The sequence below is a fragment of the Elaeis guineensis genome, chromosome 1, assembly GCF_000442705.2.
Source record: "Elaeis guineensis isolate ETL-2024a chromosome 1, EG11, whole genome shotgun sequence".
Taxonomy (NCBI): domain Eukaryota; kingdom Viridiplantae; phylum Streptophyta; class Magnoliopsida; order Arecales; family Arecaceae; genus Elaeis; species Elaeis guineensis.
The window spans coordinates 72,497,059-72,512,379 of record NC_025993.2 but is presented as its reverse complement, the minus strand read 5'-3'; the positions used below and the strand labels follow the sequence as shown (position 1 = coordinate 72,512,379).

Sequence of the window (15,321 nt, the reverse complement as noted above, 5' to 3'; positions counted from 1 at the left end):
TATGGTACAACTCTTGACAATGGATATCTTGGCTTTCACATCGATGAAGAACGTAGTGCGATGCGATACCTCATGATGCTATTGCCATATCAATGGACCTTAGTGGTGAAGGGCCCTTGCCACCCCCACTGCATGCAACATCCTAGCCCTGAGCTAGTGTGGCACCCCTCGATTCGCAATCCCAGGTCAAGTGGGCCATACACCGAGCTTAAGCATATCATAAGAAGAGGAGGAAAAACTAACGGGGATTCCCCTAGTAACAGTTAGCAAACCAAGACCAGCCTAGCTTGAGAATCGAGTGGGTGCATCTCTCGAATTGTAGTCTAGAGAAGCATCTTCAGTGATGGACTTGGCTGAAGCCCACTAAAAAGGGGTGCCAGAGAGGGTGAGATCCTTGTTCGGTCCGACCCTACTGCACCACGAGGCGCTATTGGGCAAAAGGGATGGATTTATGTATATCCAAGGGGTGTCCAGGGACATCCCTTGGCTTTAAAAAAATACATATATATGGTACTATATATGCATATACTTTTATATATGGGATATCTCTTTTTTAATGTAAAGAAACACCTTTATTAATAAGTAAAACTGTAGTCCAGTGGATTGCTCTCTCGCCCTCACTTCTCAGTTCCTAGTTCCCCGGTTTGAAAGTTGAAAACCACCAACAGCCTCTTCAACTTTTTTTTTCCCAAAGCTGACTTTTTTTTAAAAAATCCTAAGTGCCTAATTAATTAACCAACCCTCCCTCTCCCTCTCTCTCACGAATGATGAACAGACGAATGCCGGTTTTTTTTAAAAAAAACCCTAAGCACCTAATTAATTAATTAACCCTCCCGCTCCCCCTCTCTCATAAATGACAAACATATGAACAGCTGCCTTCTCATCTATGGTGATCGATCTTCCTTTCGCCGTCGGTCGCCAGCCTCTGCCCAATCACTAATCTCCGCCTCCACTCCACTAGCTCTCCCTCTCATCTCTCTCTCTCTCTCTTTGGGCCTCGCTTTTTGTCGTCTGCGACTGCCCACCACCGGCCAGCCTCCACAGCTGCCACTTCCCCCCTCAAGAGTTTGGCCTCTCTTGTTCTCTCTCCTTCTGGCTTTGTGCACCCTCCTTTTAGCCCTTCGGCCTCTCTCTCTCCACACTTGCTCTCTCTAAGTCTCTTTCGTGTGACTATGAATCAGTCTGCCCAGCCCGCCGATGACTGCTGCAGGCTGCCGCCTCTATCCTCTAGCCTCTCTTGCTCTCTTGTGTACTTGTTGCAGTCCAATAATTTGATTATTTTACTATTTTATACCAATCAGGTACTCTCTCGATCATGTTAATATTATCTAATATTTATTTATCTATTTGCTAGAATTTTAATATGATTATATGAAATTTTCTATGAAAAATCTGATTTTGTGATTTAGTTGAATAGTTAATTGGTGTTTAATTGAATGTTAGATTGAATTTAAGATGTTGTTATTCATTGATATGTGTGCTAAAAAAATTATTTCAATAACTATCTTGTGCATTTTAATTTATCATAAAGAAGTTAATAACCATTCAAAATAAAAGAAATATACTAACTTTGATATTTCAAAAATAATTATTTGAATAGTTAAATTATGGAGAGATACTTTCAAAGAAAATTTTTATTATCACCAAGCTCATCTCAATGTCAAGATGGAGCAAGTAGAGGTGGTTCTAATCCTAGTCCTTAAACATATTTTGATGAAATTGAAATTAATTTTGAAAATCTTCCTGTTGATCCAATGGAGACAAAAAAAATTCTGATTATCATCCTAATAAGCGAGATAAAGTTAGAAGGATATACCTATAAAAAGGTCCTTGTCAACCTCAAAATCATGGTTTTCTATAAATATCAATTGGAGGAAAATTGTATAGATTTAATCCAGATTGGTTTGATTAATATTCAAATTGATTGGAATATAGTATTAAAAAAATATAGCTTTTTGTTTATGTCGCTATTTATTTAAACCTGAAGGAAAAAAAGGTGAGGCAAATGTTTTTGTTTTGGACAGATTTTCACATTGGAATAAAAAAGATAGGTTGGATCTTCATATTGATTCACATAACGGTTCTCGTAATCAAGTCGTTAAAAAATATAAAGACTTAATAAAAGAGCAGCAATCCATCCAAGTGGCTATCCATAAATAATCAAAAAAAGTTAAGAATGAATATCGGCTTAGATTGTACGTTTTAACTGCATGTGCAAGATTTTTGTTACATCAAGGAATGTCTTTTCATGATGATGATGAATCAAAAAATTCAAATAATAGAAAAAAAAATTTTGAACTTATGAAACTTGCTGCCATATTGAATATGGATATAGATGCTGTTGTATTAAAAAATATCCTGAGTAATCAACAAATGGTAGCCCCTAATATCTAAAAAAACCTTGCAAATGTAGCTACAAAAGGGATAATTAATTTGATCATTGAGGATCTTGGAGATAATTAATTTGGAATATTGGTTGATGAATCTAGTGATATATCTAGAAAATAACAAATGACAGTTATAGTACAGATAAAATGAGAATTATTAAGGAACATTTTATTGGCATTGTACATGTTGCTAATATGTGCTACGTCCTTAAAAGCAGCAATTGATTCTGTACTCTTGAAGAATGGATTGAGTGTATCTAGAATATGGGGATAGGGTTATGATGGAGCCAATAATATGCAAAGTAAATTCAATAGTCTTAAATCTCTGATATTGAGAGACAATGAATCAGCGTATTATGTGCATTGTTTTGCTCATCAGCTTCAACTGACAATTATGGCTACCGCAAAGAAGTATATTGATGTTATTTGATTTTTTGACTTGGTCTCTTATGTAACTAATATAATTGGAGCTTCTTGTAAGAGAAAAAATATACTTTGCTAGAGGCATGCTATGAGAATATTAGAGGCAATAAGCAATGATGAAATTGAAATTGGGATGGGATTGAATCAAGAACTTTCTCTTAGAAAAGCAGGTGATATACGATGAGGATCCCATTACAAATTACTTTTAAGCTTGATTGAGTTATTTCTAGATGTGATTGATGTTCTCGAGTTTTTTTTTTTTTATTCTCATAATTCAATGCATCAAAAAGAAGCACGTTCTCTTAGGAGATCATTATGCTCATTTGATTTTGCTTTTTACGTTTAATGTTTCATATTTTGGAGATAACAGATGAGTGATCAAAAGCTTTGCAAAGGGAAGATCAAGATATTATCAGTGCAATGCAACTTGTGAATGTCTAAGCAAAGATTGCAGAAGATGAGAGATGATGAATAGGATAATCTTTTGAAAAAAGTCTATCAATTTTATTATCATCTTGATCTTGATATCCCTGATATGGATGGTGTTTATGTACAAGAAGAAAGATCAAAGCATAAAGCTCCACATGTTACTAATAGATGTGTTTTATGCAGTAATAGATATACAACTTTGTGAGCTAAATAATCACTTCAATGAGATAAACATCGAGTTACTTCATTGTGTGGCATGCCTAAGTCCCAAGAATTCATTCAGAGCTTTTGATTCCAGAAAATTGAAGTAGATGGCAAAATTTTATCCTAATAAATTTTCTAATATTGATATTAGAGCACTTGAGCATTAACTTAAAAACTATATTTTTGATATGCAATCACATGAAGCATTTGTTGATCTTCAGGGGTTTGATGATTTTTCAAAAAAGTTAGTGAAGATAGAGAAGCATTTTGTTTATCCTTTGGATATATGTTTTTGAAGCTTGCATTGATTTTACCAATTGAAACTGCTCATATGGAAAGAGCTTTTTCTGCAATGAATTATGTCAAATGCAGATTACAAAATCGAATGTGTGATTAATTTCTAAATGATTGTCTAGTGATATATGTAGAAAAAGATGTATTTGAAAATATCATGGATAAAACTATTATGTACCATTTTCAAAATATGAGAACTCACAAAAGAGAATTATACTGAATGTATGTTATTTTAATACTTGTTTTAATATAATTGTAAGATGATTGTTTTGAATAAATTTTATTTTATTAATAATTTTTATTTAATTATAAAAATATACTATTGCATTGTATACTTCATTATTTTTAGTATTTTATAAAATAAATACTTATCAAAAGACATCCCTTTAAAAATTTTTTGGATCCATCTCTGATTGGCAAGTTGGGTTGCTGGCAATGCAACCCAAACAGGACAGTAAATTCCATCTAGGGCTAATATAAGTGAGAGACTGACAGCAAATATGTACTGTGAGGGAAAGATGAAAAGGACTTTTAAAAGAGACTTAAAGAGTGCTTGAAATTGCTAAGAGAGATGCAAATGGGGTCGGCGATATGCCTCGGCCGGATGCAGAATGGTATACTATATCACCGTTGCTATAAGAATATAACACTAATAGTATAATCTAGTAGTAATATTATAATATTAATATCACACTATAACATTATTATAAGTATAATATTAATTAAATAATGGTATTATTCTATTAATCGTAAGGATACGTAGAGAAGGAGAAGAGACACGGTCGAAGTGGTTAGAGGACCCCTTTCAAAGGGTTTTCTGAATTATAAGATTTCTCCTAATTTTTGCTGAAGTTCTAATTACAAGTTTGGGGACTCGTTTTGCAATTGAGTGTCGCATGCAGCTGCAATTGCGGACATTTGAACACTGTGAGTCAATTGCCGCTAACTGCAACTCTAATTCCCTCTAAAGAAATGTGAAGAACATCACAAGGCATCCGGTGAAATCCTCCCCGGCATGAACATCCAATACTTATTTGAGCCACAAAATTTTCTTTGCTAAAGTAGGCCTCGCATCAAATATCACGGTGGATTTCATGTGGTTGGTGTGACACCTCCCGGTGGAATATACGTAAGTGGATATCTACTTGCGATATATTTGGTTGCTTGGGTGAGATTATGTAAAATTGAAGCTCTTTGGGAAGAAAACCATCTTCTTGTGTTCGGATGGAGAGAGAACAAAAATGACATAGAAAAGAATTTTCTAAATTTTAGCTAGATTGTTTTTCTTTTCCTAGAGAAAACTTTACGTTTCCCATTTAACAGATACAATCTTTGCACAAATATAGTCTTTTCCTTCATACAGAGCATCAGCTAGCACAATCCAGCCTTCCAGTGATCACTTCAGGTTGGTAGGTCAAGTGAGTGAGGGTTTTAACATACTACACTTGAAACATGACTAACATGCTTCGGACTCTATTTGATATTGCTTTTGAAAGGCCGAAAAGCACTTCTTAGAGGCCAGAAGCTCTTTTAGATGATTTTCAAATATTTGATAAAAATTTTTGAAACACCTTTCTAACTTCTCTAAAAGCTAAAATGGTCTACAAGAAAAAAGCTAAAATTTGTAGCCTTTAGGAAAATGCTCTACTTGAAATGGGCCAGAAACCAATTTTCTCCTAAGGATCCAAGTGCCCATCCTAGCAATAATTTTTTTTGGAATTAATTTAAAAATAAATTATCAGATAACATCACTTTATAATAATAATTTTTTATGATACAATATAGTATAATAGATACGTTACACCATAATATAATATAATATAGTTTTCATCGTTAGTATTGTATAACAACTAATCGAAGATCCGCATGTTGCGCGCGATCGGATGCAAGAAAATAATTTATTATTAATTTATTATTAATAATAAATGAATATTTTAAAAATAATATTTTTATTATTATTTTAAAAATAATATTTTTATTATTATTTAAAAATAATATTTTTTAAAATAATATTTTATTATTATTTTTTGAAATAAATTTTTTAAAAATAATATGTTATTATACAAATAGTATTTTTAAATTAATAACTAAAATAGTATTTTTTTAATAATATTTTGAAAAAAAAATAATATTTTTATTATTATTTTAAAATTAATATTTTGCTTCAAATTATTATTAATAATAAAATAATAATATTTTTTTCTTTTTTCTTTTTTCCTCCCTCTCCTCAACTATCTTTTTACTCTTTTTTTCTTCTTTTCCCTTCCTAATATTATTTTTAAAAATAATATTTTTATTATTATTTTAAAATTAATATTTTTTTACTTCAAATTATTATTAATAATAAAATAATAATATTTTTTTCTCTCTCTCCCTAAATATTTTTTTTTCTTCTATTCCCTTCCTCCTACCACCCCCGCCCCCGCAGCGTGAGACTCAAGTCACAGCCATCTGCGCTGCCCCCGCCACGGCCCCACCCCACCGCCGTCTGCACCGAATGCACGAAAATAAATTTTTTGATATTACTATATTTTTATTATTATTTAAATTATTATTAATAATAAATTAATATTTAAAAATATTATTAATATTTAAAAAATAATATTTTTTAAAAATAATATTTTATTATTAATTTTTTGAAATAATTTTATTATTATTATTAATATTATTTTTAAAATAATATTTTAAAAAATAATATTTTTATTATTATTTTATAATTAATATTTTTCTTCTACTTCAAATTATTATTAATAATAAAATAATAATATTTTTTTACTTTTTTCTTTTTTCCTCCCCCTCTCCAAATATTCTTTCTAAAATTAATACCTTAAAAAAATAATTTAAATTATTATTAATAATAAAATAATAATATTTTTTTCTTTTTCTTCCCCCTCGCTAAATATTCTCTCTTTTTTTCCCTCTTCCCTTCCTCCCATCGTCCCCCCCACCTCCTACCCCCGCCGCATCCCCAAACTCCAGCTCCACTAAACCCCCTCCCCTCCCCTCTGCGGCCCCACCCCATCGCTGTCCCCTCCTGTTCCTTCCCTCGACCCCAACGAACCCAATCCCTCGTAGCTCCGCACGAGCACCGACGACCACCCCACGAACATCCACACTGCAAATATTTTATGCAGTACTTTGCATCGCAAGCCAAGCAAGCCTCTTTTTTGCGAACCGACTCCCTTTCAAGCAACCATCCCATCCTCATAATGACCATTCTCAACCAGAGATGGCATCTGATGATCCAATCCTACCAAAAAGCCCAAAAAATCTGGATCCCCAACCACTGCCGCTCTCTCGACCAACTTTCTTTTCTTCAATGTCTTAGATTTCTACTTCTGATGGGTCGAGCGACCATCCTCACCCCCATTTGAAAGAAAGGGATCGAAAGCTGATCGGAGGGAAAGGCTACCACCGTTGCCGAAGTTATAGCTGACAAAATGATCGAAGGACACATTCCGCCCACCGAATCTGATGGACATGGGCGAAAGAATCCAATAAAATTTGATCGAAAAGAAAAAGGGATGGATATTCGAAAAGCTCGAGAAGCTTCGAAGAAGCAAAAAATTGAGAGCAAGATGACGATACCTCAAGGAGATCGAAAAGACGAACCGACGTCAATGATAATGAGGAAGGTAACAGTGGAGAACGACAGGAGGTGACTGCGAGGAAAGTGGGGAGGAGATGGAAAGAAACAAAAGTCGAAAAGGATTGAGAAACTTCATAAAAAATATATATATTTATAAAAAAATTGAAGCTCGACTCGTGACGTATTAGAAGGATTTTAACTTCCTGAGCTGACAGCACTACGATAATCCTCCATAAAGTATTGTTATATATATATATATATATATATGATAATCATATTATAATATATAATATTATTACAATGTACTAAAATAATAATATTATTTTATTAAATTAAAAATAATATTATTATAATATAAAAATATGACAAAATTATTGTTTTAACTGTTTTAATAGCACAACAAATTAGACAATGAAAGCAACTATATGATATCTTTTATTATTATTTCCAGCCATTAAAAGCACTTTTTCAAATTACCAAGTAGACAATAAAGAGTTCCACGACACTTCAAAAATATAGCTATCAAATGGTAAGCAACTTTCTACTAAAAACTCTACCAGCGAAAGTTCTACCATCCAAAGATCGATAAACAAAAGCTCATCTACCTACAATGCTGAACAAGGTTTCAAGCCCTTAGGTCTGACTTGTAAGCGTCTTTTTACTTGGAAGTAGAATACCATGTTGCACAAGAATTGGTGAAGAATCAAAAAGAAACTATCAAGTAATTCACTGTTTCATTTAGCAAAAACCGCGAGTCGAAGCACAATCAGCAAGTATTCATGCATAATTCTAATAAAAATATCAATGTTAGAGAACTAGGAATAATCTATGTAGGAACTAAGAAAATTCATAAATGTAGGCATCAGATATTTAAAATAGTCAAATACAGAAGCAAACTCTAAACTAAAATACAGTAATATGAAAAATTATTGATACAATTGCACACAAGTAAATACAAATGCCAGCGTGCAAGAGGAAAGGACAAATAATTGATCTAGCAAATAGGTGGTGCTCGAGATTATGCAAGCTCAACCAGCAAACCACCTGCCTTGACAATCATAGAATGTTGGAAACATGTGGGAGTACATTCATATGATATCTTTCCAAGGTAATACATCCCCCATGTATGCAGAATCTAATATAGTTCATTACAATGGTCCTCCAGCTCTTGTGAAGTGATGGAAAGAAATGAACTGCTCAGACTTCAGAAACCCAAAATGATCATGTAGAGGGGGCACAGGGGTGCTGGAAGGGGAGAGGTCACCTCTGATGTAAATACATTTTCTTTAATGTAACTTTACAAATACTACTAATAGACACAATGACATTGAAAGAACTACCAAAATTAACAATGGAGTGTCAGCTTAATCTCAAGATTTCAGCTTCATTACCGCAATGCCAACTGCTTCTGCACTTTTCTGATTGCATCTTGTTGAATGATTCATAATGTCATCCTAACGGCTGGAAAACTAGAATATATCTTCTTAGCTCCAAGTAAATCACCTATGCTTACCGAGCTCCATCTTCTTCTTGATCACCCGATGGCCATGATAGACAAAAGCATCAACAATTCCGGCTACCATAAAAACACCTGAATTTGCAATTCTCAACTTCAGATATATCTCCAATTGATTTGATATTTATTTGTCTTTCAAAGAAAGTTACCTATCAGCAAATATTATTCCCACAGAAATAGAGATGCATGAAATTAAGTGATTGGGTAAGTCATTGACCTTATTTTACATATTTTAAGATAGAACTGATGGTATTTTCACTCTTCTAGTGGTACAGCATGGTGTGTGTGCAGGTGTTCGCCGTCAGCCTAGCATAAAATCTAGTATCTTGTGGATGAGATATCATTGCAAGGGTGTGAAAAGATGGGAAAGTAGGAAAGAGAACCTCCAATTATGGCGCAGATATTGGTCAAGACATGCAGGAGTGATTTATTTTCTTCAGTAAAATTCACCTGCAACACAGGTAAGAATCAATAATCATGTCACATGAATGAACTGAGAAATGCTTAATCATATCAAAGTTTGACAAGAGATGGTACATAAGAGAGCCATTTAAAAGTGGCTAAAAGAATAGCATCTTGTTCGTGCTATCATAATTTTTCTGGTTGTTGCCAAGAGAGGGCATTTATGCTATCGGAACCTTGAACAAACTGGCCATCTTAACAAACGATCATCCCACAATGTATCTTTAGGATTAAAAATTGATGTTGGAACTACAGGTTTTTGACCACAAGAGGAAGAAGAGATGGAGATCAGGAAGGAGAAAGTAAAAAGAGCACATATTGAATGAAAACCAACACTAAAATGATCACTAACTCAAATTTTATGCCAAATTTTAATCGCCCTTCTTTCTATATTACATGCCTTTTATAGACAGTAAATGTCTCCTCATATCTGTTAGGTCAATAAATTATAACTTTCAAAAAGACAAATATAAATAAAAAGAAATTACAAAGACTGTTTACACTTATTACACTTACACCCAATAGTCTGTAAACCTACACTTGCACCCAATTAAATTAATGGTATTAGTGAAACTATTTATCTCATATGAAAGCCAAAATTGGCCTTAGAGTGGGGAGGAGGATACCCACATTTTTTTGTCTTTGAGTGGCTGTTATGCCACATAAGGTTATTTTGATCAATTTTGAAATTTTTTCTGATGTGGCATTGGGGCCCATTTAAGGTTAACAGTTTGACCGAAGTTCTGCTAAGTTATGGATTAAAGTGCTAGATAAAAATAAAAATAAACCTCAAGAGGGTAAGCATACTTTTTTCGAACTATTGGGTGTAAGTATAATTACCCCTAATATCAGGGGGATTTTATAATTTACTCTATAAATAAATACATCTATAAACTCAAAGAAACACATGCATGAATCATTAGTAAGAAAGCCCGGAAATCTAAAAAAAGCTGGATTTAGGAGCTAAAGACAAGAACTTAATGCCCAACTATTGCTAACTGATACAATTTTAATAGATATTGAAATAGATTAAGATATTTGCCCTTCCAAAGTGGGTTAACCCAAAATATGGTCCATTGCTCCAATATTGGAGTCTTCCCTATGTGGAACTCATCCCAGAGTTCTTTGATCATCAATGCTTTTGAATTTCTTTATTTTCGACCAAATAATCTTGCATTTTGCAAGAAGTTGATGATCCAATAAAACAATGAATAGCCTTCATGTTCTATGGAGAAATATTTATCTCAAAAATAATATTAAATGATTCTTTAGATCCACACAAAAGGTTTTTTTTCGAAAATTACTTTCTTGATACTTGGGCACGAAATCCAATTTTGAAAAGCTTCAGTCCATCATCCTGTAAAAATATTTTGAGCTTCAAGTTTTACTCTTTTGGAATCAAACTCTAAAGATATAAAGTTGATAAATCTGACGATTCCAAGGCACAACTAGGTTTTCCAACCACACATAATTTAAGAATTAAGAGGGTTTGCTAAAGTTTAAGGAATACTAGGAGTATGGTGTTGTTACCATATCAATCAAGCCTTCGAAATGAATTTCTAAGTTCAGTCATCTTCTCATTTGATGCTTGATCTTGATGTTATGTTAGATGAAGAAGTTCAGAAGATGATGATCTATAATTTGAAGAAGTTCTAGTTGTCATGATTTAAGATGAAGTGGCTTGAAGTTGCTTGAAGCAATCTCAGAATTATTTTTCCTTGTTCTTTATGCTAGTTTGCATGTACTTTGGATCCTTCATCTATGCTTCTTTTCAAGACAAACATTCGTCACGCTGACAAAGTAACTTGTTCTAATATTAAAGAAATTGATCACACTCATTGTTGCAAAACATAACTTGAGAAAAGAGAGGAGCAGAAGAGACGGTGGTTAAGAGATCAAATTAATACTATGATACAAACTGATGCCACCATCATTGGAGTTTAACCACAATAGGTAAAAGACATTAACATACAGGAGAAGAGGAGGAAAGAATTATGAACCCACTACTAAATTCAAAAATGCATAAAGTCAAATTTCCTACCAATTCCCCATTGCCTTACTTCCCTACTAAATGTCTCTATGTAGATATCAAATGAGTTTTCACATCCCTTGCATTAACACATCATTAATTTTTTGAACAAATTAGTAAGTACTTTTATGAACTTGAAGAGGCACGTGCATGAACCATAATAAAGGAAACCTAAGATACAAGACAAATCAAGAACCAAAACAGAATTTAAAAATTACCCATCAGCTAGTACATAAATAATAAATACTATTTGATGAAACTGTTAGCTAAGATATTGACTATTCCTAGGTGGGCTGATCCAGAATGGTCAGTCCATCAATCCTGCCTGCGAGAAAGATGGTGGCAGGGGGCAACAAGCAATGGTGTAGCACTAGATAGGCGCATGAGACTAGCTAGAGATATTTTGAAAAAACTGCACAAAAATGCAGGATTTATTTATCAGTAGTTTTCTAAACATATCATCAGCATCTTCCTTGTATATCCAAGAAGTGCCTTTCATTTCAACAGATATTTTCCACTGTCAAATTTTTATATAATGTATTGGGAGAAAGCACTATCCCTGTCTAAGCAAGAAAATTCTTCATATCAATCACGAATATTTATTCTTAATTCAAGCATTTTACTCTTTTAAACTTCAGAAATAGAAAATGAAAAACCATATAATATTGTTACTCTTCCAATAGATGATCACAAAACTGAAAATTTTTCCAAACTGACCTATAGATTTGACAGTTAAATGATTCTAAAAGGAAAATTCACAGACAACATGTTACTTCAGTTTGATTAACCTAAACAAACTATAGATTTGTTAAATGTACATTAGATTATTGCTCAAAGCATTTGAGAGGCTAGTGGCAGTTTTGCCTTCAATCCTCAATACCTGCACATTTGGTTGTAAATTAGTAATACGATCAATTCACAAGATAGTTAATTATACTAGGTTCAACAACTAGTTCAAGACATTATTTACTATGAACTTCCATGTTATCATCTCCATTTTTTATTTACAATTCGGTTTCTCATTTTCCAAAAGTTTGTTCATGTAAAGTTATTATTTCCCAGAAAATTTCTGAAGGCTTGCATTTCAAGTTCATATATGAGCTTGAATACACATACATCATCATATTTATGCACATATACTCTGGTTTATGTTAAATTATGTCTATGCTTCAACATAGTAACATCTAACTCAAATGCCCTTCACTATGGGAATTTATAGTGCACATGTTTCAAGCAAGGTTTGCTATACCGTACTGAACCAGGCAGTACGAGGCATACTGTACCATACTAGTTCAGTATCAGTATGCAATATAAGAGGTGTACTGAGATTCAGTATACTGAACCAACCTCAAATCAACACAGTTACAAGTTGGCACCAGTACGGGGCCCTTTACTGAGATGGCGAACCTTAATTTAAGTAATAATGATCAATGCTACACAGTTATTAGAAACAAAGTTCTAGATTTACCATTGAATTTCCTAAATTTATCTCTTTTTTTTGTTCACTCAGAGTGAGTTCACAGTGCATTACAAGGTACACATCCTAGTCTGTACTTTGTGTCTTTGCACTTAGCAGCCCTCACCAAAGGGCAACAAGTTTTTTTTTTTTCTTTTTTAGAGTTAAAAACCCCACAAGCACGAGGCCGACCAGCATAAGTCATTTAAACCTCTTTGGAAACAAGCACACTGAACTATGGCCCATCTTCACTCACCATAATTGATGAGAAGTCATAAAGGAATCATAGCTCGATTTGTTGCTGTTGTTATTGTTAAAAGCCCGTAGGCATAATATTAGCCAGTATAAGTTACTTAAACCTTTGGAAACAAGCACATGAAACTATGGTCCATCTTCTTCACGCACCTTAATTGGTGAGAAGTCATAAATGAAGTATACTCCAGAAGGGGGCTTAGGATAAACATCTGCATCTCTGAAGTGCTCTGTTACTGAAAACTGCAATAGGACAACAAATTTAAGTATGAATTTCTCTATGTAAACAAGAAGAAAGACAGTTCAAGCTTTCAAGGTCTACTTTACCTGGTTTGAGTAAATTTTGCGTCCTCTAATGTCAGTATAGATTGTAGGAACAACCTGAGACATAGAAAAGTGTAGATTGTGTAACTGCATACAATGTCAAAAAGGAAAGCTTAAAGCATAAACAAGTCTATATTTACTACTTCATTCACATGCACGTGTATATAAGTGCAAGTATGTGTATATGTTGTATATAGAAAGGCTACAAAGTAAAATTTTTCTCCAAATGATAAAAGCTACTGCTAGTGTTTGTACATGGAAATTACAATGAAGAAAGGAAGTTGTCAGCAGAAGTAAGAATATCCGATGACCAAGAATGCAGAGTTGATTGAATATCTATTGAAGGAAAGAAATAAAAATTTGTACTCACCTTGATAAAATATTGATACATCCCAAAAGGAGTTTGATGTGTCCACTGTGCTCTGGGTTTCATTAAAACAAATTGGCTTCAGAAGATATAAACAATTAAATCAAAAGTGGCAACAAAAATGTGAGATAACCTGTAAAACTTACCCATCAAGTGGATTTACAACACCAGGGAACTCCTTCCCAAAGGATAGTTTGTTTATTTTATGGCTTATCTGTTTTCGTCAAAGGGAAGAAGATTTAGCATGCTACTCCAGCATACAGTAACCAATAGTTTACTGAAACTTGTTTTACTACACACACACACACACACACACACACACACATACATATACATATATATACATATATATACACACATACATATATATACATACATATACATATATATTCATACATATACATACATATACATATGTATATGTATACATATATGTATACATATGTATACATATACATATACATATACATATGTACAAATATCTACATATACATATACATACACATACATATACATATACATATATATATATATATACATATATATATATATATATATATATATATTCCTGAAACCAGTAAAAAGGCATCATAGTGGGTCACTCTACTCACATTATAACTTTCGGTTTGCAAGCCTAATAAATTTTGCAGAAAAACATAAGACTGGTGGAAGCTTTTTCCAGGGGCAAAGTGAAAATTTCCAGCTACTTTATTGACTTCCAGAAACCCATTAATGCTGCATCCTTCACCTTCTTCATCTTTAATCCTCTGGATGAAGCCCTCTCTCTTGCACTAAATTGATAATTAACATCAAAATGCGAATAAAAAAAAATCAGCATAGAATCAAATAGGGAACAATAAGTTAATGCTTTGGCCAGTTTACTACATAGCCTTTGATAATAGATGGGAACAGAACAGCAAAGCTATAAGCAAATATAAATGTTAATTATAGCATTAAAAACTCTTCAAGCAAGGGCACAAGGAAAATAAAGAAAAGAAGATAGAGAAAATAGGAATTTAAAGGTCAGAAGCAAGGTCCGCAATCTCGATAACCCATACCGTACCACTGCTATGTTATGGTTAGACCTGCTCAAAACCCGGACACCCGCCCGGTCCGGCCCTCCCGAGCCCAGCCCTCTTAAAATGGGCTTAGGCTATGATTTTCAGCCCAACAGGTCGGGCTGGGCTTAAAAATAGAGCCAAATTTTCAAACAGGCCGTGCTCGGAATTATATTGACCCAGCCCGGACCCTGCCCAGATCCGTATTTAACTCCAAAAGGGATCTTGTAGCCCGTATCCATAGCACGTAGGCCGCCCCGCCCGTAAGACTACAAAGCACAACCGTAAGGACTAAGGAGTCCTATTCCTCTTCTTCCTGAGAATCCTGACTCTCCCAAGTCCCAAACCCTAATCCCCAATTCACAGCTCCAACCACCCTATCCCTATTCCCAATTCCCGACTCTTTGATGCCAGCGCACTACCCACGAGGCCACGACCTCCACCTCCACCTCTACAAACCCCGCCACCGCCTCCCCACCCCACCGACAGCTCCAAGCTCCCAATCTTCTATTACTTCCACAGAGGCCGGCT

General features: G+C 33.9%; 1 protein-coding gene across 3 annotated transcripts in view; it reads right to left on the bottom strand.

The window, feature by feature from the left end:
• Positions 1 to 8,235: 8,235 nt before the first annotated feature.
• The window catches only part of LOC105034952 (uncharacterized), a 48,456-nt gene continuing 41,370 nt past the window's right edge, over positions 8,236 to 15,321 (bottom strand). Inside the window, exons 7-14 of one of the 3 annotated variants that reach the window (XR_012140209.1) lie at positions 14,344 to 14,523; positions 13,879 to 13,946; positions 13,736 to 13,787; positions 13,369 to 13,422; positions 13,195 to 13,284; positions 9,226 to 9,292; positions 8,718 to 8,917; positions 8,236 to 8,595 (exon numbers count right to left, since the gene is read on the bottom strand). Coding sequence is in view for 1 of the 3 variants with exons in the window: in XM_010910309.3 (XP_010908611.1) it covers positions 8,826 to 8,917; positions 9,226 to 9,292; positions 13,195 to 13,284; positions 13,369 to 13,422; positions 13,736 to 13,787; positions 13,879 to 13,946; positions 14,344 to 14,523 (603 nt within the window). In the remaining 2 variants the exon portion in view is untranslated. Of the gene's footprint in view, positions 8,918 to 9,225; positions 9,293 to 13,194; positions 13,285 to 13,368; positions 13,423 to 13,735; positions 13,788 to 13,878; positions 13,947 to 14,343; positions 14,524 to 15,321 lie in introns of all 3 variants that reach the window. The other 2 variants (XR_830265.2, XM_010910309.3) reach the window with 2 other exon arrangements.